Source organism: Hydra vulgaris, chromosome 14 (genome assembly GCF_038396675.1).
Source record: "Hydra vulgaris chromosome 14, alternate assembly HydraT2T_AEP".
Classification (NCBI taxonomy): Eukaryota; Metazoa; Cnidaria; class Hydrozoa; order Anthoathecata; family Hydridae; genus Hydra; species Hydra vulgaris.
The window spans coordinates 40,504,758-40,527,913 of record NC_088933.1 but is presented as its reverse complement, the minus strand read 5'-3'; the positions used below and the strand labels follow the sequence as shown (position 1 = coordinate 40,527,913).

The 23,156-nt window shown below is 29.1% G+C and overlaps 2 protein-coding genes and 1 long non-coding RNA gene across 3 annotated transcripts; all 3 read right to left on the bottom strand.

Annotated features, from left to right (window-relative positions):
- Positions 1-7,122: 7,122 nt before the first annotated feature.
- LOC136091121 (general transcription factor II-I repeat domain-containing protein 2A-like) lies at positions 7,123-7,824 on the bottom strand. The gene has a single exon (XM_065818107.1). The coding sequence runs from the start codon at positions 7,822-7,824 to the stop codon at positions 7,123-7,125; it is 702 nt and encodes a 233-aa protein (XP_065674179.1).
- Positions 7,825-12,100: 4,276 nt separating this feature from the next.
- LOC136091249 (uncharacterized) lies at positions 12,101-12,681 on the bottom strand. The gene is made up of 3 exons (XR_010643834.1): positions 12,614-12,681; positions 12,366-12,479; positions 12,101-12,266 (listed from the first exon to the last, which is right to left on the bottom strand). It is a non-coding gene; the product is annotated as an uncharacterized LOC136091249 (long non-coding RNA).
- Positions 12,682-14,741: 2,060 nt separating this feature from the next.
- LOC136091120 (E3 SUMO-protein ligase ZBED1-like) lies at positions 14,742-15,605 on the bottom strand. Its single transcript, XM_065818106.1, has one exon. The coding sequence runs from the start codon at positions 15,603-15,605 to the stop codon at positions 14,742-14,744; it is 864 nt and encodes a 287-aa protein (XP_065674178.1).
- Positions 15,606-23,156: the final 7,551 nt, after the last annotated feature.

Below are 23,156 nucleotides of genomic sequence, written 5' to 3'. Positions count from 1 at the left end.
TTGAAATGAAATAAATAATTTGGGCAGCCCGAAGAGCCACGCAATTTAGGAGCAGCAGCGGTGCCGACCCCTTAGTTTATATTTTTATTTATTTATTATTACTAGTATTAGTACATTTATAAACTCAATTAACACTAAGCTAGGAATGTCGCCAAAAAATTTGAATCTTTTTTTAGTCAGTCATAAATACCCTACAATATTCTCAGAAAACAACTTTGTTGTCCCAAAATACAATTTGAAATTGAGCTCATACTCAATTAGGTTCCCCATTATTAGGCTCCACATTTGTCACCTTTTCTATAGATTAGTGTTAAATTTGTTGAATTGAATTGAATTAGGAGTTGTATTGTTCTATGATAATGCCTTAAATGAGTTGGTGGCCAATGAATTAATGAGCTTGCTAACAGTATAGTAAAACTCCTAAGGACTGCAAAACAATCCTCATTAGCTCTTGAGTTTTTTTCATTGTGAAAATTGTAGTATAAATAAAACCCAAAACTAATATCAGCTTCAAAATGATTTTGCACTTAGAATAAAGGGAATTAATTATATATAATATGTATTAAAAATATAATTATTTTTATATAGTTTTTATATAATTTCGCTTCTTTTGAGTACCAGGTTGACCTACTTTAGTAGAACTTCTTTTTTATTCAAAGTTTTAGGGGCCCGTCATATTTTTAAGGGTCTATTTATATATTTTAAGGGTCTACATATATTTCTAAGGGTCTTGAGCTAAAAATATTTTTTATTTAAAAAAAATTAAAATCAGTATTCCATTATTATATTCTACATATTTAGATATTTTTCAAAAATCTTATTATAAGTCACCCTATTGTATATTACTATATATTTATATATATATATATATATATATATATATATATATATATATATATATATATATATATATATATATATATATATATATATATATACATATATATATGTATATATATATATATATATATATATATATATATATATATTTGTGTGTGTGTGTTAGTGTGTGTGTGTGTGTGTGTGTGTGTGTGTGTGTGTGTCTGTGTGTGTGTGTGTGTGTGTGTGTGTGAGAGAGAGAGAGAGAGTGTGTGTGATATAGATCAGTGAAGTTAAGAACTTCATCTTTTCACTTATCATTCTAAAAAAAATATATATATATTTCTTTGCTATATAGTTATGAAATAAATATATACAAAAAGTAATGCAAAATTATTAATGGAGTACCAAAACGAGTTTAAACGAGAACTAAATCAAAAAGAAACTTCAAAAGGCTTTAAACAATTTAATCAGCAGCAAGCCATTTAGTTATATCATGGCAATCAATTTTCATAAAATACATTTTTTTTTTATTTATCTCTTCTTGTTCGGCATTTTGATATGGGAGTATATAGCTACCGTTTAAGGCTCCATGTATGTATCAAAACTAAGCCCTTTTTATCAACAGGAACTTTACAATTTTCTGTTGGTCTCCGTTTGTTGTATGCTTTCCGAAAAATACTCATGACAACCCATGTTGTCAATTCAGCTTGAAAAAGACTCCCTATTTTTACATTATAATTTTCTATGCTAGACTTATCTTTCAAATTTGGTTTATACCAACGTTGTAATAATGATTTAGATTTTTGGTGATTATTAAATGACACATGAACTTGCTCAGAAATAGATGCCAACCCTTCTTCACAAATGTCCTAAAGTGATATTTGAGTAAACATTTTCTGAAAATAAATGTTGCTTTGGTTAATCTCAACCAACACCTCATCAACATCGTGTATCTCTGGCTCACTATGAATCACTTCAACTTCTAAAATTGTTTCCTGTAAACTATTATTAATTATTTCTATTAATTTTTCTTGCACATCAGTGTCATAGCCATTATCAGCAATTATTTCTTTATCCAAGTTGGGATTACTGTTTACTTTTATCAGACTACTTTTATTCTCTATAAAGGAAATATAGAAGTTCTTTAAATCTGAAAGAGAACTAAATTTTTTAGTCAAAGTTTCTCAATTCCGCATGTATTAAGCAAAACCCTCATTTTATCTGAAAACTCATTTATTGTTGGAAAAACTATTTTTGATAGTTTACTAGCAAATGATTGGTGACAAAAAAGATCAAGTGAAACCTTTTCTTGATTAGGTGATAAATTCAATGCAGGGATAACTTCTTTTTTCTTTGTTTTTTGTTTTTCTTGCAATGCAGTTACAGATGCAACAAAGCCAGTTGAAGTACTGGCATAACCTTTTGATGAATTTCCTCCAGTGTTTAATGCTGATCTAAAAGCAGATGAAAAAAATTGATTTATTCGATCATCATACTGAATAAAACCTCGAATTGTGAACTCTCTTTCAATTTGCCTAGTACAGCCAAAATAATGCTCACAAGGTTCTTCAGTACAATATCTAGGGAGTTTAATTCGCTCCTGTGGGTACAATAAGATTGAACCTATTGTATTTGTAACAATGTTCTTTAAAGTTGTAAAGTGAATACCTTCAATTGATAAAAACCAAATCATTGCGCACCATTTTAAGGAAATTCTTAATTGGAAATCAATATCGTCAGCATTTGTTGAAATAAGAAAAAGTCTGAGAAATACTAATGTTAAAGAAAGTATGTACTGTGATTGCTTTGAAATTGCATGACTGTTAAAATCTGCTTCTATAATCTTTTTTATTAATTTAGGGTCACAAATTCCCAACACTAAAGCATCAGATGCAAAGTCTTTAACTTCATATAAATCTTTAGATATGTTTAAACTTGCATGTGCAAATATTCCAGGTTGAATCAGATACGATCCAATTATTTTTAATTCAGACCCAGACAAAATTTGGTTTCTTATGGCTTTTGCAACATGATTATCATCTAGCAACTTCATTTGTTTTTTCATCCAGAAATGATAATAAAGTCTTTGTTATCTATTTACTTTCATATGATACACCATCTGTGCAATATGAAACAACATCAAAATTTGGATGTCTTATTAAAACATCACAAATGTGATTATTAAATTTATGATTACTTTCATTTGTACTTTGGGGATGAATACATAGAAGTTTCATTGGTGTCATTCCTTCAGGACAGTTGTGAATCATTATAACAACTGCTTTAACTTCTTTTGCTAGATCTATTGCACTGTCAATACCACTAAGTGTTTCATCATTTATTGTCAGTATATGATTTGTTGCAACCTTTCCGACAATGCAATTAAACTTGACACAAGTTAGAAGGGCTTACTTTGGTAGCATCCATAGATATAGACACAATTAGTTTATTGATTCCAGGCATTATGTCATAAATGTTATCTAATTTTTTGTTAAGCCCATCTACAGAAACATCAAGAATAAAACTATTTGATGTTTTTGCAGTGACGCGTTGTATATGTCTCAAGGAAACACTAGGGAGATTTGCAGCAACAAATCTATAAACACATTTACCAAATGTTCGAAGCATTAAAACAAAATCTAACATCACAATTTGAAATTTTTTATTCGTTTTACTACTTGCTTTTGAAATTAGACAAGACTGCATTGTATGTAGTAGAGTTCCATTTTGTTTAGGATTTTCTTTATAAAGTTTATGAAATGATCGGAAAAAGGAATCATATCCTGAAATTTGATTGGTTTCTGAAACAGTAATTCCAATTGCCAAAAGTTCTTTTTTCAGATTTAATAATAAAGCAATACCTTCAATTTTTAAACTGACCTTTGCAGCTAACAATTTTCGTTTTTCATTACACCGTGCATGATTAAGTTTACAGCTTTTTACAAATTTTTTAAGAGCTTCCAAGTCTGCATCACGAATTTCAGACGATTCTATAACTTCTAAAACATCTCTTATTATCTGCATTGCTTTTAATCGGCTAGTGAATGATCGATTTCTACACAAATTAATGCAGTGATCACATTTTTTGATGTGATTTCTAGTACATCGAATACTATGAATATAAATTTTATAATCTATTTTAACAAATTTTGAATTATCAGTTATCATACTATCCATAATGCCATATGAGTTAAAAGGATTACAAGTTCTCTTCTCTTATTAAATACACCGTCGCATGGTTTAGTTAATTTTATTTTAGCTTCAGGAATAATACTAAAATCAATTTCAGAATTAGCCACAATTTTTAATTTCGAATCTTTGGGAAAAACAACTGGAAAAAACTGATGTATATTCGTTTGGGAATGCCCGGCTTCATTTTCTTTACGAACACATAGCTCGTGTGAAATGGATTTACAATGTTGATCGTACTCATGTGTAGTGAAAGATCTCCCCTTTCTGACTTTGATTCCAACATTGCATAGCAAGCATTGTATATTGTTACCATATTGATCCAGCTTAACGTATTTCTTTGATTCTAATTGTACTGCTTTATCAGACCATTCAGCTTTCCTTTTAGAAGCCATCTTTTATTTTGCTTTGAATTATTTAAATAAAGCGCCGGTCTTAAAATTCTAACGCCCTAAATACATTATGCGAGTCCTTCCGTTGTAGGCCTTCTAAAATGGAAAAATGACCCGCATACCTGCAACCGAAGGCCTTCGGTTGATAATTGAGACCCGCACGCCGACAAACGGAAGGCCTTATTTTTTACTAATGTCACCCCTCCTGTTAAAAAAAATAAAAAAAAAACATTGTTTATATTGTTAAAAACATTCGGAATGTTTAAAAATCATTCAGAATGTTTTTAAAAACATTCTGGTCAATTAATTTTGCGGTTTCTTTAAAATATATATATATATATATATATATATATATATATATATATATATATATATATATATATATATAGCATCGTCCCTGCTAAGACTTTCAACAGTCAATTTAATAGGTTTTTAGCGTACTGCCCAATTCATCTAATAATTCACTATTGATATTTTCTAATAAATGTACATATCTAATTTCTTGGCGAGCTTCTTTATGGTGGTATACCCCCTTCAAAATTATTATGGAAGTAAAATCTAATAGTCGAAATTAAAATTAAGCCTATGAATGATCTTATCAAACGAAATTGATTTATAAAAGTACAGGTGGTTATGTTTTCATGACAGTCTCCTAAAACAACGGATATAGGAAAATATGCACGTCGCACTGTCAAAAATATCTCAGATTCTAATAGAGTATTAAAAGTAAAACTTTGCGCAATGAAAAAAAAAAGTTTGATTTATGCAATCTGCCAAAAGTTTTTAAATTTGACTATTAGTTTCCATGTAGAACTACACGGATTATGAAGATTTTTAAATAAAGAAATAGATTTTAGTGCTGAAACAGCAATAACTCAAACTCTGAAATATTTTATAATTAACTTTTGGCAGATTACATACATCATATAAAAACACATCATTGCTGAAAATTTGATTAAAAACTGATTACTACAAAATGAAGTAACTGTGACCAGAGATTGAAAAATAGAAGTTAGCAAAAAAACACTTTAAAAATTAAAAAAAGAGAAAAAAATGCAAAAAAATATTTTTTAAATAAACAATGTATGTAAATTTCAAAGCAAAATGTTTAAAAGCTACCAGCAGCATAAAGAATTCCTTTTTTTTTGCTTTTCCTTATCATTTTTGTTCTTTTTATTGCCCCTGACTGTATTTCTACGCAACTTTTCACCGGATTTAATTTTGTATGACGATTGACACAAACGTATTTTATTTTCTCTATTGCAGCTATCTATCAAAATGTTCCTAGAATCATATTGAAATATTCATAAGTCATCACTGATGCTTTTCTTCCAATATTAAAGTTTACAATAGCATCATATGTTGCAAATTTCAAATGTAACAATGAACAGAATTTAGTTTTCAATACTCGTTCCCATATCATCATGTAAAGACTCTCATTTTGGTTCTGAGTTTTTCCATGCATTTTGCAAGTTTGTCATTAGAGCAGGGATGTCCAACCTTTTTACAGTAAGGGCCATTAATTCGTTTCAAAATCAACTTGAGGGCCACAAACATAAAATACCTAAAATAAAAATTATTAAATTTGAAGTTTTTATTTAAATTTAAATAAACAGTTACACTCATAGTTAAGGTTCAAAGTGAAGTTATACAAAAGTTCGATCAATGTGAAACTTGACACTGTTTTTTTTTGCATAAATGATCTATGTCTGCTTTTATATTTGATGATGCAATTCGAAGGGTATTAGTAAGGTGTTTATCTGTCAATCTATTTCTCTGTTCTGTTTTTACATTCTTCATTTTTGAGAAAAACTGTTCGCAGTTGTATGTGCTTCCAAAAAGTGAAAAATGTTTAATAGCATGTCTGCATGCTATTAAATATTTTTCACTTATTAGAAGCACATTTGTAGGCTTCTTTAAGATCTTTATTGTTTTGCAATTCTATTAACTCCATTTGAAATTCATTTCTAACTGTCTCAGCTTTGATGGTACATGGATGCGCAAATAAGTCTAACTCATTTTTTTCCTTTTTAAAATCTTGTGTCAAATTCATCAATTAATTTTAAATTAAGAGTACAATATCTTTCAGAGTAAATTGTATTAATATTTCTTTCTGATATGCTTTGAAATGGACAAGTACTTTAGAACTTAATTGTTGTTTCAGAAGTTTTAATTTTAAAACAAATGTTTCTACATTTTCAAACAATTTACTAATAAGTTGATCTTACCCCTGCAACTTAAGATTTAATTCCATTAACATCTGAGTCATGTCAATCAAAAATGCCAAATCATTCAGACAGTCAATATTTTCAAGAAAGCTTGTGTCTTTCCCTTTAATTTTTAGAAACAGCACTATTTCAGGTAATAGTATCCAAAATCTTTTCAGAGTAGCAGCTCGACTAAGCCGTCTAACCTGGCTGAAATAAATTACATCTTAAGCCTCACTACCACAACCTTAAAGTAATTGTTTGAACTGTCTGTGATTAAGGCCACGACTTCTTATAAAGTTAACAGTATGAATAACAAGTTCCATAACATTCTTCATCTCCAATACTTTTGCACATAACTACTCTTGGTGTATAATGCAGTGATATGAAATAATTTCATGATTAATGGATTTCTTAAGTAATGCAATAAATCCAATATTTTTTCCTGTTAGTGCACTTGCTCCATCTGTAGTGACACCACAGAGTTTCTTTTCTGGTAATTCAAATTTCATTCATGTTTTTTTCACTTCAGAGAGAATATCTTCTCCTCTTTTTGTGTCCTTCATATGATTAATATCTAACAGTTCTTCAATTACTTCAAAGTTACTAGTTATACCTCTAATAAAAATGGCTAGCTGAGCAGTATCACCTCTGTCTGTTGATTCATCCAGTGCCAGACTATAGGCTTCACATTTATTTAATATTTCTTTTAATGATAATTCAATATTTTTTGATAGATCTTCAACTCTTCTAGCAACAGTCAGGAGTGAGAGGCTAAGATCTTCAACAGTAGGTGTTTTTTCAGGACATATCTCTTTACAAAATATTTTTAAACAGTTTTTTAATAAATCACCAGTACAAAAAGGTCTACCACTTTTTGAAATAGCTTCTGCCGTTAAAAAACTTATTTTGGTAACACTGTAAGAGCTAATCACTTTAGTTTTCATCACTGATTGTTGTGCAAGAAAAGTTTTCTTCAACAATTCAATCTTATCAATTCGAAATTGGCCTTTAAATTTGTCATAACTTACAGCATGTTTTGTAGTGTGGTGCCTGTTCACATTATAACTTTTACACACGGCAATTTTCTCCAAACAAATTAGACATATAATAGAAGTACTTTGTACAAAATAGTCAGTTGTCCAAGAAGGATTAAATACACGACCCCCATGACAGCTTTCAGTATCACATCTACGTCTTTTAGCTGAAGCCATCTTTATTAAATATATAAAAATAATGTTTTTTCTCTAGCGCGCGTTTTATTATTTCAAATGCGGATTTTTATAGTGAAAGTATAATCGAAATCGAATGTATAATTCGAATTATAAATATATAAATAATATGCTGTTGCTGTAGAACTTATTTTATTATTGTTATTTGAAATTTTTATTAAAATAAAAATTCAAAATTAATGGACCGTGATATGCGGGCCATGCCATAGGCTGACGAGGGCCACCTTCTGGCCCGCGGGCCACGCGTTGGACAACCCTGCATTAGAGCTATGTTCTTCGTAAATTAGCTTTAGTAACTCAATAATATCACGTGGCAAACCAGGGTTTTGTTTATAGAGAGAAGGTTGATTGGGATGGTTTCGATTAAATTTGTGCTGGCACCAACTTCTTTCACCGTTTAGACAATAGCTGTTAGGAATTTTTTTTTGATAAAACAATGAAGTAAGTATTGCACTGCGCATTTCATGAACAGACTGGTTTTTGGTTCTTACTGCAATTCCATCATAGTTTTGCAATCTGTCAATAGTTGCATCAGTAAGTCTTCCTTAACCACCTAGACACCTTTTTCAATTTTCTTAATCGTGTGCCACCTCTTTTTTGTACATAACCAACACATTCTAATTTTGAAACTACTGTATCACCATACACTCTTTCAACAGATGAAAATGCTTTACTATCTCCGTCACCACAAATTTGAGAATAGCGAAGTTTATATTTTTCAATAGATCGTTCAAAAATTAGTTTTGCTCCAGAGACCTCCATACCAGGTGATGGGCTAGTATAGTTGAGATTACAAAATGAGTATTTTTTAGCATTTTGTATGCATCAGGGTATGTTTTTTTTTTCTTTATAATCAAAAAACATTGTTTGCAATATTTGTAAAACACTTCACAATCGAAAACTTTTCCTATAATCATTGGTATTGCAGTATAAGCACCGTTGTACGAGGAAAATTGACGACGTTGCCAAGTACCATCACAAAAAACACGGATATTTATTAAATTTAATTCATCAGTAGTATGTTGAGATGCTTTTATAATTTCAAGTGCAGCATCAGACATGGTTTCTATTGCAATTGCTTCAACTTCAATAGCAATTTTTTGAACAATTTTAATGTAAGAGTTTTTAGTCATTGGCGGTGGAAGATCCATAAGATAACAGAATCTTTTAAGGCCAGTATGGCCTTGTCCAAATAAACGCATTGCATAAACTGACCTTTCGTTAATAACAAAGGCTTTACAACTTTTAGAACTACATTTCTTGAATGTAAAAAATTCATGATTTAATCCACATTTACAGAATATAATCAATAAGCTGGAAAGTCCAAAATTTGTTTTAGCATTTTCAGCTTAAGTCGACAAGTTTTACATGCTGGACAACATAACAACTGGCTAATAATGTGCTAATAATTATTATATGCTTATATGTGCTATTAATTATTATATGTTTTATTTATTAGAACTTGCAGAAGTATAAATAGGGTCTACCTTCGAACAAGATACATATATTGAGCTCTGTGAATCTGTTAGTAGAAAACTAGTATTTGCTAAATTTGTTTTACTTAAAGTATATTGATTTCTATGAATTCTTTTTTTTTTTTGTATTGAGTAGCGAATTTCACACGTTCTCTACCAATCAAAAGTATAAGATTTAAATTATATAAACATAAAGAGATGCTAGATATATATATAACTTTAAGATGACAATTCGTTTTAAAGAAACTTCTGGAAGAAATTTATGAGAAATCCAGTTATTGCTTTTAATCTTACAGATGTTTTGATTAATGGGAAATAGAAATAAATTATAAACTCATTTCAGCAAGCCTTTCAGTATCAAAAGTTATATTTGGAGAGAATTTCTTGGCTAAGTGAAAATAACCGTTGCTACGGAGGTTGTCAAGTTCGCTTTGAAAAGTAAAGTTCAGTAAAGTTTGTTTTCCTTAAGTTACATACTGAATTTTAAAAAATGGTTTTCAGAATATGATTCTATGATAAACTTTAAATTAAATAAAACAACAACAAAATTTTTTGAAAAATTTGATATTTCCTTAATGACATCAATTATTTTAAAAATCTAAATATAATTTTGAACAAATGAGTTCCAACGAGTTCTTACATCTAACACTAGCTGAAGTTCATTTTCTAAAATTATTTTAATCTTTTATGCTAATGTAATTTTGCATAGAAGAACCATTTATTAGATATGCAAACACTTTTTATATTTTCTTCCATATTGTCTAATTTTTTAAATTTAACTTGTCCGTATTCTTTGATATCATCGTCGCTCGTTAAAATATAAATTTTTTAACAAAATCATCATCAATACCATCTTGATCATGGTCATCTTCATTTTGCATGGGAGCAATATTTTTATTTTTGTTTAGTTCATCAAATACATTTAAACTGTATAGCGATTCGAATACAAATTATAAAGACTAGGAAATTTTATTACACATTTTATTACACTTGCACTGCCGCCGTTCACTAATTTATTTTTCAAACTTAATATAATATGTGTTTATCTTGCTCTACTTTTTTAACTAACTGTAAAGCTGTACACAAGTTTGAAATTCAAACTAAATCCAAGTAATACCAACCCTCTTCAGACTCAGTTCTATTCAAATTGGTAATTTGTATTTCCGTATTTTCATACTTGTCTGTTTATCAAGTGTAATGCTAAATTGTCGGCCTTTTTAAACTTTTTCTTTTAATAATTCTTGTATTTCTAACTTCTTTTTGTCATAAAAATTATGAAATCAATTCAAAGTTTTTATGGCTAAATTCTTTTAGGATTCTCTCATAAAGAAGATTATAACTTAACTTTACTAAACTTTTACGAATAAAGCTAGACTTTGTAATCGCTCAAACTGATATACCATCAAAAGCGCTCATTTTAGCAACAATTTCTCCTCAGACTTTCTTGTGACGGAAGCGAAAGCGTCGAAAGTTTTAAATTGTTTGGTGGCGGTGCTTTCTCCCATTTCTTTCCGTGTTGGTAGCGAAATTCCATGTTTAAATTTTAAAATGTTTAATCATTGATGAAGTATTTCCGAATATATTTGATGTTATCGATGAACACTAATTGCATTTACCACTTTTCATATTGCTTCATTAAACGGAATTCTCCCACACACTTTTTAATTTCTTTTTGTCCCACACTTTTTCATTCTACGAGGGCATTTTAAAATTTACTGTTAAAGTTTGTTTGATATTTTGTTAATAAAATTTATTATTTTATTATCAAAATTTACTTATTAAAATTAATTTATTATTTTTTTATCAAAATTTATTTATTATTTGTTGTTAAAATTAATTTATTATTTTTTTAAAGTTTTGCATTGTTCGGGAGATTTTAAAAATTTATTATTACACTGTAAAAAATGTCACGCCAAATTGTCTAATAAAACTCCCATGTCACGAAGCCCGATTTTTCGCGCGACATTTATAATCGTAGTTGTCACACGACATTCAAATATTAAGTTTGGCGTGACATTTATAATTATAGTTGTCACGCGACTGTTTAAAATTAAGTATGGCGTGACATTTAATTTTTAATTTGTCACGCGACATCTAAAACACTATCATGTCGCATGTCGCCAAGCCCGATTTTTCACGCCACATTTAGATAAATTAAATGTGGCGTGAAAAATCGGGCTTGATGACATGCGACACGATAGTGTTTTAGATGTCGCGTGACAAATTAAAAATTAAATGTCACGCCATACTTAAACAAATAAGAAGACCTAAGAAACGATAAAAACTATATTTTATTTGTTTTAAAAAAAGTTATGAAATAGAATTGCTTATATACAAACGAATAAATTTTTCATGGTTCAGTCAATATAAAATGTCAATATACCACGGCAACAGATTTCACAAGATTTTACATTTTTTGAGCCAAAGCTTAATCATGCAATCAAATGGTAGTTGCAAGACATAATGCTGCAGTAGCCCTGAAGCTCCTCCAAACAACCTTGGGTAGGATGAGTCCATTATATAATAATATGCCAGAAGTTGAAGGACGTGTAGTGCATCATTATGGCGTTGTCCTATTGCAATAATATTTACTTTGTCGACAATTTTTACATTTTCGGCTAATATGAGACAAGGCCCAGGAGAAAAAATAATATCTTCAGCCTAAACATTTTGTAAAAAAGAAAATCATTATCTTAATCTTTTTATCTTTCTTAATTAATATTATTAAAAAATATATAATTAGAAAAACAAAATTAAACAACTTTTCGTTAAACTTACACCATCAATAACAACTGGGCACAGCACCCCTCTTCTGGTAGTGCTGTTGTGAAAATTAATCAGGGCAGGTGCAATAGGCATACCAGGATACAATTTATCAACGACTTGCATCAGCTTATCTAATGCTGTTTCTCTTTTTATAATGTTCATTTTTTCGAACTCGTCCATGATCTAAAAATATATGTAGCAGTGCTAAATATGTCCTACATTGTAGCACACATATAACAATTAATGATATATGTGACAAAAGTATAATTATTGTTTTCTTACGATCTCGAGATGGAATAGATGATCTTTGTGCTCTAAATACGGCAGAGAACAGCGCATATTCCTCACTAAACAACGGATGTGTTCTAAATCTGGAACTCTTTGCACCAAAGCACACTAACAAAAAACATTGCAATAACTCTTATAACGAAATTGTTACCGTAATTACTAAAAATATAAAATATATTTTTATTATTATAAAAAATATTGATAAAAAATGATATTTAGTTTACAATTTTATGAAGTATTACTTGTATATCATCATCAAATGAGGCATCGTTTATTCCAGAGATGTTAAGCATTCTGTTTGCATTCTTAGACTCTGCCAAAGTTTTGATTTTTCGCTCACGTCGCTTACGAATAACATTCGAATCACGTTTTACAACACCACCCTGAACAACAAAATGTAAAACTAAAAATCTTGTGTAACACATGAATGTGGCATGTATAAAGAGTTTTAATTCAAGATTTTTTTAATCTAGATCTTTATCTTAACCTAGATGTTCGATTTAAATTTACTCTATTTAGGATAATGACGTAACTTATGTTTAACTAAACATTTTGAAGAATTTATAGTTTGCCATTGGTTTGTGTGTGAAATATTTTAAAATAAAACATTAAATAATAATTCAAACTTACTGCACCCTCTTCTCCAAAAGAACAGTTTGGATACGACTCTTTCAAAAGGACAGTAACACGACAATAAAACTTCTTTCTAATGGAAGTGGATCCCTCAGGGAGGCACCTTTGGAGATGATGTGCTAATTCACTACCAATATCTTTTAAGGTATGCTTGCGGCAAGGCACCAAACCATTTAAATAATTGGTGCAGTCCATCGAAAAAATAGGTAACTAGTTTTTCCAAAAAATTAAATAAATATATAAATTATATATATATATATATATATATATATATATATATATATATATATATATATATATATATATTTAAAAATATAAATATATACAAATATATATAAATATATATATTAATTATATATATATATATATATATATATATATATATATATATATATACTATATATAATATATATATATAGATTAAAAAAAAAATATATATATATATACATATATATATATATATATATATATATATATACATATATATATATTTGTGTGTGTGTGTGTGTTTGTGTGTGTTATATATATATATATATATATAGGTCAGGTCAGGTTATCCTTACGTCAAGTCACGTTAACCTGCTACTGGTAACATGTTATCCTGTGCAACCTGCTTCATGTTAACGCCAGGAAGGGCATCCGGTTGTAAAACATTCCTTCAACTAGGGGTGGTAGATTAATCGGTATTTTAAATTAATCGATTAAAGATTAAATTTTAACAAATTAATGGATTAATTTAAATCAATTTAAATTAAATATAATTTATTTAAAGTTATCAATTAAATTATTCGATAACAGGTATTAAAAGATATATATTATAAAATATATATATTTATTCATATATATATATATATATATATATACATATATATATATATATATATATACATATATATATATATATATATATATGTATATATATATATATAAATATATATATATATATATATATATATATATATATATATATATATATATATATATATCTATATCTATATATATATATACATACAGTGTTGTCACGGTACCAAAATTACAGTATTCGGTACCGATACCAGTGAAAATCCACGGTTCTCGGTACCAATTTCGGTACCAAACCAAAGTTTAATTTAGGCTAAATTTGCCAATAAAAATTCACGATTCTTTATGTCAAAGCAAAACACAAAAACATGCTAGCTGAAAAACACACTATTTTTATTAATAAAGTTAAACAATGCCATTCTTCATACTTGATTAAAATTGTGTTTCAACTTTTTCCACAAATAATAAATAAAAATTACAAACCTTAAAAACGCAATTTTTATAAATTAAACAAAATATGCCATGACTAACAAGTAATAAACTAAAATATTATTATAAATGTAAAAAAAAAATGGCATAATTTAAGTATTTCAAGCCAAGGATTGTAAACATTTAAGTAATTAAATAACTAGATAAATAACAAAACAATAAGCCATGACTGAATAATCACTCTTATTTATAAACTGTAACATTTTTATAAATTAAACAAAATATGCCATAACTGAACAACAAGTTGTAAATTAAAATATTATTATACATGTAAAAAAACAAAAAAACAACGGCATAATTTAAGTATTTCAAGCCAAGGATTGTAAACGTTTGAGTAATTAAATAAATAGATAAATAACAACATTTTTTACCCAAATCAATACTGGTCTACACAGTTATTCCTTTAAGTAACTTTCTTTGCCATTTCCAGATTTTCAGATAGAAACACTAACATATCAACATGTTCCTGAGTCTTGAGCGTCTTGGGCTAACAATGTACCCTGCAGTACTGAACACTCTTACAGATGAACAGCTAGATGCAGCAATGCAAAGGTACTTCCTGGCAAACTCTGATAGTTGAGGTAGAGTACCCATATTTGTTTTCCACCAGATAAGTGGATCATCCTCAGCACTGACCTCAGGCATCTGATCGTACACCAAGAATTCACCATTTATCTCGCCACTTGCAGAAAGAGGTGCATGACTTGAGGATGCTGGCTCTCCTTTTTCTTTCTTTTCCCCTTGTATGGTGGAAAGCAGTAACTTTAGGTCATTTTTGGATTTTTTTGATGGCCTGACTTCTTTACTTGACAATGCTCTAGACACCCGAGATGCAATTCCTTCTTTTTCATTGCCCATTTTTTTCACCTCATCCAGGAGACTTTGCTTCACATCATCCTTTAGAGAGACAAAGCTATTCTTAAATCGTGGATCAAGGCAGGTTGCAGTGTTCAAAAGAAATCGTAGCTGCAGGTCATCATAGCGATGCTGAAGATACTCGTGTATCTCTTCCTTCATCTCTTGGGCTAATGCAGAGTCACTTTGTTCATGACTTAGACACTCAAATATCTTCCAGAGTAACGGCAAGACTGAAGACAGGGTGGTATGTTTTTCCCCGCTAAGTGCATCAGTAAAAGGACTGAGTGGCTTAAGAACTGCTTTAACGGTTTCTAAAACTGCAATATCTGAGTCTTTTGGCATCAGATGCCATTTTTTCCTGTCTTCAGCTAGCCAGGACAGTACAGACAACCTGCTGCTGCTCCAAGAAACGTTCCACCATATCGTATGAAGAATTCCAGCGAGTGGGTTCATCATGAATGAGTTTGTGGTCTGGAGAGGACAGATCTTTCTGTTTCTTGGTCACCTGGCGTGAAAGTTTTGGGGATCTTGTAAAGGCAGAAATAGTTTTTCGAAGCCTTGACAGCACTGCAGACATCCTGTTTATGTCTAATGCCTTATTTACAGCAAGGTGCAGATTGTGCCTTAAACAAGGAATCCAGGTGTAGTCCTCAAAGGCTTTTTGTTATTTGTGGCATTGTCTGTTGTGATGCCTGACATTCTTGCAATGTCCAACTTCCAGTTTTCAAGTTTTTCTTCAAAGGCCTCCTTCAAACTTTCAGCAGTGTGGTCTGTGTTGAGACCACAACAGCCAAGACATCAGGATTGCAATTCCCATGATTTAGTAATGTACTGCAGAGTTAAAGACATGAAAGTGTGTGCAGTTCTACTTGTCCAAAGATCTGTTGTGCAGCTGTAAAATGATTTGTCTCTGAGATGCTGGATTATGAGGTCTCTGGTGTCATTGTACATGCAGGGAATCTCAGTGTACATAAAAAAGTTTCGACTTGGAAGCTGGTGTTTTGGGTTAAATGATGGAGCATTTGTTGGAATCCACATTTTTGAACTGTATAAATGGGCACTTTATCAATACATATGAATTCAGCAAAAGCTAGGTTCAGCTTTCTTGCCTCAGGTGAGTTTTTGTCATATTTTTGTTGCCACTGAAAAGCTTCTGTAACTGTTACCTGTTTATGAGTTTGCGGGGGTGTTCCATGGTCTTCCTCAGCTTGCAGCTGTAAAAGGAAAATATAATAAATATACTTTATAAGTATAGAAGTCAAAAATGGGCTGAGTCTGAACATATGAAACATTAGTTTTTCTCTAAATAACAAATCTCAGCTTTTATATTAACCTATATAATAGCCTATATAAAGCCCACATAAACAGTTTTAATAAATAATTAGTACTTGTAAAAAAATTAAATATTTTAAATTTTGTTAAAAAATACTTTTTGTATAAAATTGTTTAATCCTTTACACGGTAGGTAATTACATAATTTCTATTAGTAGCACCATGGAAGTAAAAAAGTAAAGGATTAGAAGAATTTTCCCAATAATTAAATATTATATGTAGTTTTATTTACTTTATAAGTATGTATTTTTTATAATAAATTTAAAACTATTTCTATAACTAATTTTATTTCCATTATTATAATGCGATAAAAACCTTTAATACTTTAATCGAAAAAACTATACATAAAACTTTATTCGCTAAAACGTTTTCTTCGATAAATATTTTTTATTTTTTTGGAATTTTTTTATTTATTTTTTTGAAGAAGGAAAGAATCAGCAAAAATATATATTTATATTATCTTTTACTAAATTATAATTTTTTTTATTAATTTAAATCGTTTAGAACTATTTTTAATATTAATTTTATTAACAACAACGACTTTATTCAAAACAATGAACGTTGTTCAAAACTTTTAATGCTTAAACGCTTTAATTAGAAGTCACTTAAAAAGTTACATTTCGCTTTTGAAGTCACCGATTTTATTTTCTCTGTAAAGTCATTCTATTAAAGACGTCAAAATCTTTTTTACAAAAGACTTTTTACAAACGACTTTTTATGAGCGACTTTTTAAAAACAACTTTTTACAAACGACTTTTTACAAGAGACTTTTTACAAAATCTTTTTTTGAAAAGTCTTTTTACAAACGACTTTTTACAAATTACTTTTTATAAGAAATACTTATTAAAAGAAAAGTCTTAACAATAGGTTGTAAAAAAACGTAAAAAAAGTATATAATTTTTAAATTTAATTTTTAAGCTTATTATTGTTATTTTAATCTTTCTGTATGACTTATTTTTGGCTGTTTATTTCTATCCGACTGGTTCAGACATTCAAATTAAAATATGATATATAATTCATAACAGAAGCTCTATATCTGAAATTAGTTTGAAACTTACCTGCTTGTACTCTTTCATCAGATCCGGGTGTCGGTCTTTGAGGTGTTTTATTAAGTTCGATGTGTTTCCTCTTTTTGAGTGAAAACTTCGGCGACATCGTTTGCAAATGGGTTTTTGATTATCAATGATATTCCCCTTGTCATCAGCCGCAAATCCAAAATATTTCCACACATGGCTCTTTCCTCCTTTTTTCTCAACAAGTGGATTTAGAGCTACCACATCAGCTGCACTACCGGTCGCCATTTCTCAGCAGTTTAATAAAGTGGACGCGCTACTGCACACATGCGCATCACGGTACTTAAGAAAACTTGGTACTGTGACGTTTACATTTTTTTAGTACCGACTTGGTACCGAAGTACTGGGTCTTTTGACAACACTATATTCATATATATATATACATATATATATATATATATACATATATATATATATATATATATATATATATATATATATATATATATATAAACATTCTATTGTTTAGATACTTTAGCAAGTATATATTCTGCATGCATTAATACGCTTATATATAAATGAACGAAATAACTACAAATCTTTCTTAAAAAACACCAACAAATATACAAAATATATTGATATTCAAAATATTTATTGTAATTAAGAAACTATGAGACAATGTTTTGACCAAGGCACAACTAATATTGTGCCATCTACTGTAAATTTTGTCAATGGCCACGGAATTTAGAGATTTTCTAAAATAATTGATTTAAACACATTAGTACTTCTAACATGAAAAGCCAGTTTTTGAGGTATGTAGCTGTCAATTGTCATGATAGTAACTTTTACGCAACTAGGTTGAAAGTCAGTGATCTTATAAAGTTGATAAGAATCATCAATTGTCGAAATAATATCACCAACTTGGTATACAATTGAACCAATAACAATTCTTTTTTTTTAATGTTTAGTCTTTGCCGTAAAAGGATAAAGTATCAGTTGACCATTATCATCAAGGAAGTTTGAAATTGTGTTCCATCGGAGATATTGACAAACTGATTTGGCAATGTTTTTAAAGTTATGCCAGCGTACACTTTTTATTTTATTGTGCTTTGCTTCAAAAGTCATACAAAATTGATTATTTAGTGGACCAAATCGATGCATTTGTCCAACAAAATGAAGTAAAAAATGATGTTTTGGTATCAGATTTTTTAGCCACAATAAAGAAAATGATTTGTTATGCTTTACAATAAGAGTTTCTAAATCCAAAATAGTTCTATATGTAGTTATCGGTGAAAAAGTAAGTTGAAGGTATTGTAAAAGTTCAAGAAAATTAACATAATGAGGATCATTGAAATTGCTGTATTGTCCAATAAAAAGTGGAATGATACGAGCAAGAATCAAATTTTGAGCAGACGTTCGAGACCCTGAAATATCAAAGGTACTTAGACAAATATTGGGCTTATCTCTGCCTTCAGAGTATGAATAAGGAAACTGAATAATAAAACTATTAAGTGCAGCTAATGAATATATACGTTTTTCACAAATATGCAATCGCAGCAGAAGACATAGTTCATGGGGCACTAGTCCTTCAAGCAAAATGTGCATGGGATCGTGTGGTGCGTTTTCAATAATACCAAAAGCGGTGATTAATAAAAGTGCACTCTCATAATTTATGCCATAAAATCTTGACCAATAGAGTTTAAATTTTTTACTTGTCACACTCTAGAGATCTTTGATATGTTGATGGTGGTTTGCTTGAGTACGTAACATACACAAATCTTCTCTGTAAATTAATGACATGTGTATATTTGTGGTAAGACATATACGACAGCATCTAAATGCATTTGGTGCAAAGCTGGTTTTAAATCCACAAATGTGATTTGAAGCTAATGTATCTCCCAAATATATAACAAATTTTAAAAATAGTTTTACACAACCAATCGTTGAATTAAAAATAACACCATTATTCAAAAGATTCAGGAATTAATAAAATCTTCTAAGTACTGAAAATAAGCCCCTTTTTTTTTCAGACTTTAATAACTTTACAGGCACAGCTGCAAGTGGAAAAACTGATATTAACGTAGAACGCATATATGATGGCAAGGAATGAAATTGAACGTAGAAAATAGTTATTTTATGAAGTTTTCTGCGTTTGCCAATAGGGTTAGCTAATTCTATATCGTCACAATATAAATTAAGAGAAAATTCTAATGGCTTGTGAGTAGGGAAATCTGTACGATATTTTGAATCAGCATCTTTCCTACTTAAAAACTCTACAAACTCATCAATTTGCAAAAGAAAATTAATAATGTCAAATAGTAAAAAATTATAACCTTTGCCACCAGCAAACAAAATTTCATTTATTTTCAAAATGTCAATAAAAAATTTTTTTTTTGATATTTATTACTAAGGATATCCACTTGTAAAAAATACTTGTCAAAAGTGTGAAAATGCTATTCTTTTATTAACTTCCGAATATTAAGTAGCATATTGGCGGAAATACTAAATATTGTATTGACAGTTGTTGAAGGCACTCTCAACTGACCACATAGTTTAATTGCTAATGTTGTTTGCGAGTCTATTTTTATCTTTGGAATAGGTAAAACTGCTTTTTCATTTTTTTTGCAAATGTGTCTTGATACTCCTCTTGTTGATTTAAATGAGGCATTACAAATTTTACCAAACAATTTTACATATTGAACTTATACCTAAATGTCTGTCCATACGTGCATTTTTTTCCGACATAAATCCACAGCTACATACCTTAACTCCAACCTCAAGAGAAAGTGGAGACTGGACAGTAGCTTGGACATTCATACTTTGTGGCTGCAAAATAAACGATGATTGTGGCGAGCTTTTACTTGTACCAGGAGAATTTTCTCGGCTATAAGTTTGAACAGAGTTTAACATTTGAAGATATGTCGGTTCGTATGATATTCTTTGGAATGATGGGTCTGATTCTGAAAAACATGAAATATAATTATCATATATTAAACATAAGATAAACATAAGGAAATAATAATATTATTAGATTAGAACAAACTTTTAAAATAATTAGAAAAAACCGGACATGATGATTTTAGACTAATTTGCAGTAAATTTTTACCAATAACCTTGACAACGATTTCACATGGATTAGGAAGAGCAACTATCATCTCATTTTCTAACACCATGTCAAAAAACATCAAATCAAAGTCATCTGGCAATACATTGATCTTTGAGGACACTACAACAAAAAATTATTTTTGTATATTTTATGCATAAATTGGGTAAAACTATGACAATTCTATAACAAACTAAATTTAACTAAACAACATTAGATAGTAATATCTTTAGGCATAGAATGCAATATTAGTATAAAAATACCAATTAGATTATTTAATAGATAATATTTTATAAATTGTACTTTAAGCCTAATTTATAACTTTACTTTGACACAAATTTGGAAAATATATACTAAAAGTAAAATTATTATCTTAAAATTGAAAAAACATGTTAACTGTAACTATGTATACTTAAAGGTATTAGCATACGTATCTATTGTAATTATTACTATTGTGTGTTGACTTGATTAGTTTATACAATTTGTGAATAACCTTGTCTGTAAAAACATTTAACAGAAAAAAATGGATTCAATGATTGACTAAAAATGCAGCTGGGTTTTCAACCAATTCATTTCTGCCAAATGTAAGTGTTAAATTATGTAAACTCTACAGTTTACTAGTTTAGATAATCTTAAACAAAAATACCAAAATAAAAATTAAAAACTAAACCTGTTATCAGTTATATGGAGTTTTAAAAACTAAACCTGTTATCAAGTTATCAGAACAAATTCTAGAATAATTTAAATCGAAATTTAACTTTTCAGGTTTTACTGCAATAAACTATTTACTTTTAGTGCAATTAAAGTAAATATTTTAGTGCAGCAAAAAACAAAAAAGCAGGACTTAGATGATATCAAAATTATACCAATAGATAAATTAAATTTATGTGACATAACAATCAATGTATTTGAACAGTCGTTATTTAAAGTTCTATTTTTTTTAAAAAAAGCTAGTGAGGCCAGGTCACACAGAAACTGTGACACAAATAGCCTAAAAAAGTTTTTTTTAAACAATAACAATTGTAAATAATCGATTGGCAGTCCAATTGCGAATAATAGCAATGTACACAATGACATTGTGTAAAGATAATCATGATCATAGTGTGTACCATTGTACGAGCTTGAAATACTCAATGATGTATTAAGGATAACAATTATAAATTAAGAATAGGTATTCCTAATATATCATTGAAAATACTTATCTCAAATCTATTATCAACTTATTTTACTGTCATAAGTTGACAATTTATGTATAGTGTATTTTTAGCTAATATTTTAAACATTAATTTTAAATTTTACCGAGTTTTTACAAAAAAAATTTAACTTTTTATTACACCATTAATGATTAATGGTAATGTAATAAAAAGTAAAACTCGTTGCAAAGTAATATTTACCTTTAGATTTAAGATTGAACAAATTATCATCTACAGCCAAAACCACTGGCATAAATTTTAATAAATAGGAAATTTTAATTATTTTAGACATTATAGTCACAGAATAACCACGAAAAATTAATTAATGTGATATTTCTTTTTTTCTCTGCGGAAACTATGTTTTAATAGTCACGCGACATTTAGCGCGTGGCGCGAAATTTATTCGTATGACGTGACATTTAAACAATTATACACTCCGTGACATTTATAACTGCTTGTAAATAGTCGCGCGACTTGGATCATTTATGTGTAAAGATTTAAAAGTGGCATGAAGATTAAACATTTTGCTTGGACATTTAAGAATTTGGCGTGACATTTTTTACAGTGTAGTAGTTAGGCAACTTGAAATTGACTTGAAATTCCTAAAATAATTATGTTGATTGACTTTTTTCCTTAAAGAAAAGTTTAATCAATTCTTTAATTCATAAATAAAAAGTTTTAAAAGCTTTAAACTAATAAAATATCAAAATATGTGTATGTGGCATATCCCCTTCAAAATCTTGAATCTGAAACTTTATTGCTAAAATTATAACGATCATATGAAAAAACTATTAAAAAAAATTGAATTTATATTACAGGTTGTTATGTTGCCATGACAACCACCTGAAGCCTAAAATGATAACGACCTAAAATACAATTAAAAATCACCTATATCTCATTTTACAATGCTAAAAAATATTTAAAAAAAGTTTTAAAGAATAGAGCAAAGCATTTATAAGCTACCAGCAGCATAAAGAGTTTTTTGCTTTTTCTTATCCTTTTTGTTCTTTTTATTGCCTCTGATTGTTTTCCTTCGCAACATTACATTAGATTAAAAGTTTATGATGACTGATATACAGGTATTTCATTTTCCCTATTGCAGTTACCTCTCATAAGTTTTCCAGGAATTATATTGAGTTTATCTGAAGTCCTAACCGATGCTATTTTTCCAATATTAAAGTTTGCTATAGCTTAAATTGTATCAAATGTACCATCAAAGAAAATTTAGTTTTCGGTACGCGTTCCCATATCACCATATAAGGACTCTTATTTTGTTTCTGACTTTTTGCATGCATGCAATTCAATGGGTCTAGGAATAAAATTCAGAATTGTTAAGTTTATATTTTTCAAATAAGCGTTCAAA

Coding starts and splice junctions, on each gene's coding strand:
- LOC136091120 (XM_065818106.1), bottom strand. CDS start 15,605: ATGAACCCACTCGCTGGAATTCTTCATACGATATGGTGGAACGTTTCT.
- LOC136091121 (XM_065818107.1), bottom strand. CDS start 7,824: ATGGCTTCAGCTAAAAGACGTAGATGTGATACTGAAAGCTGTCATGGG.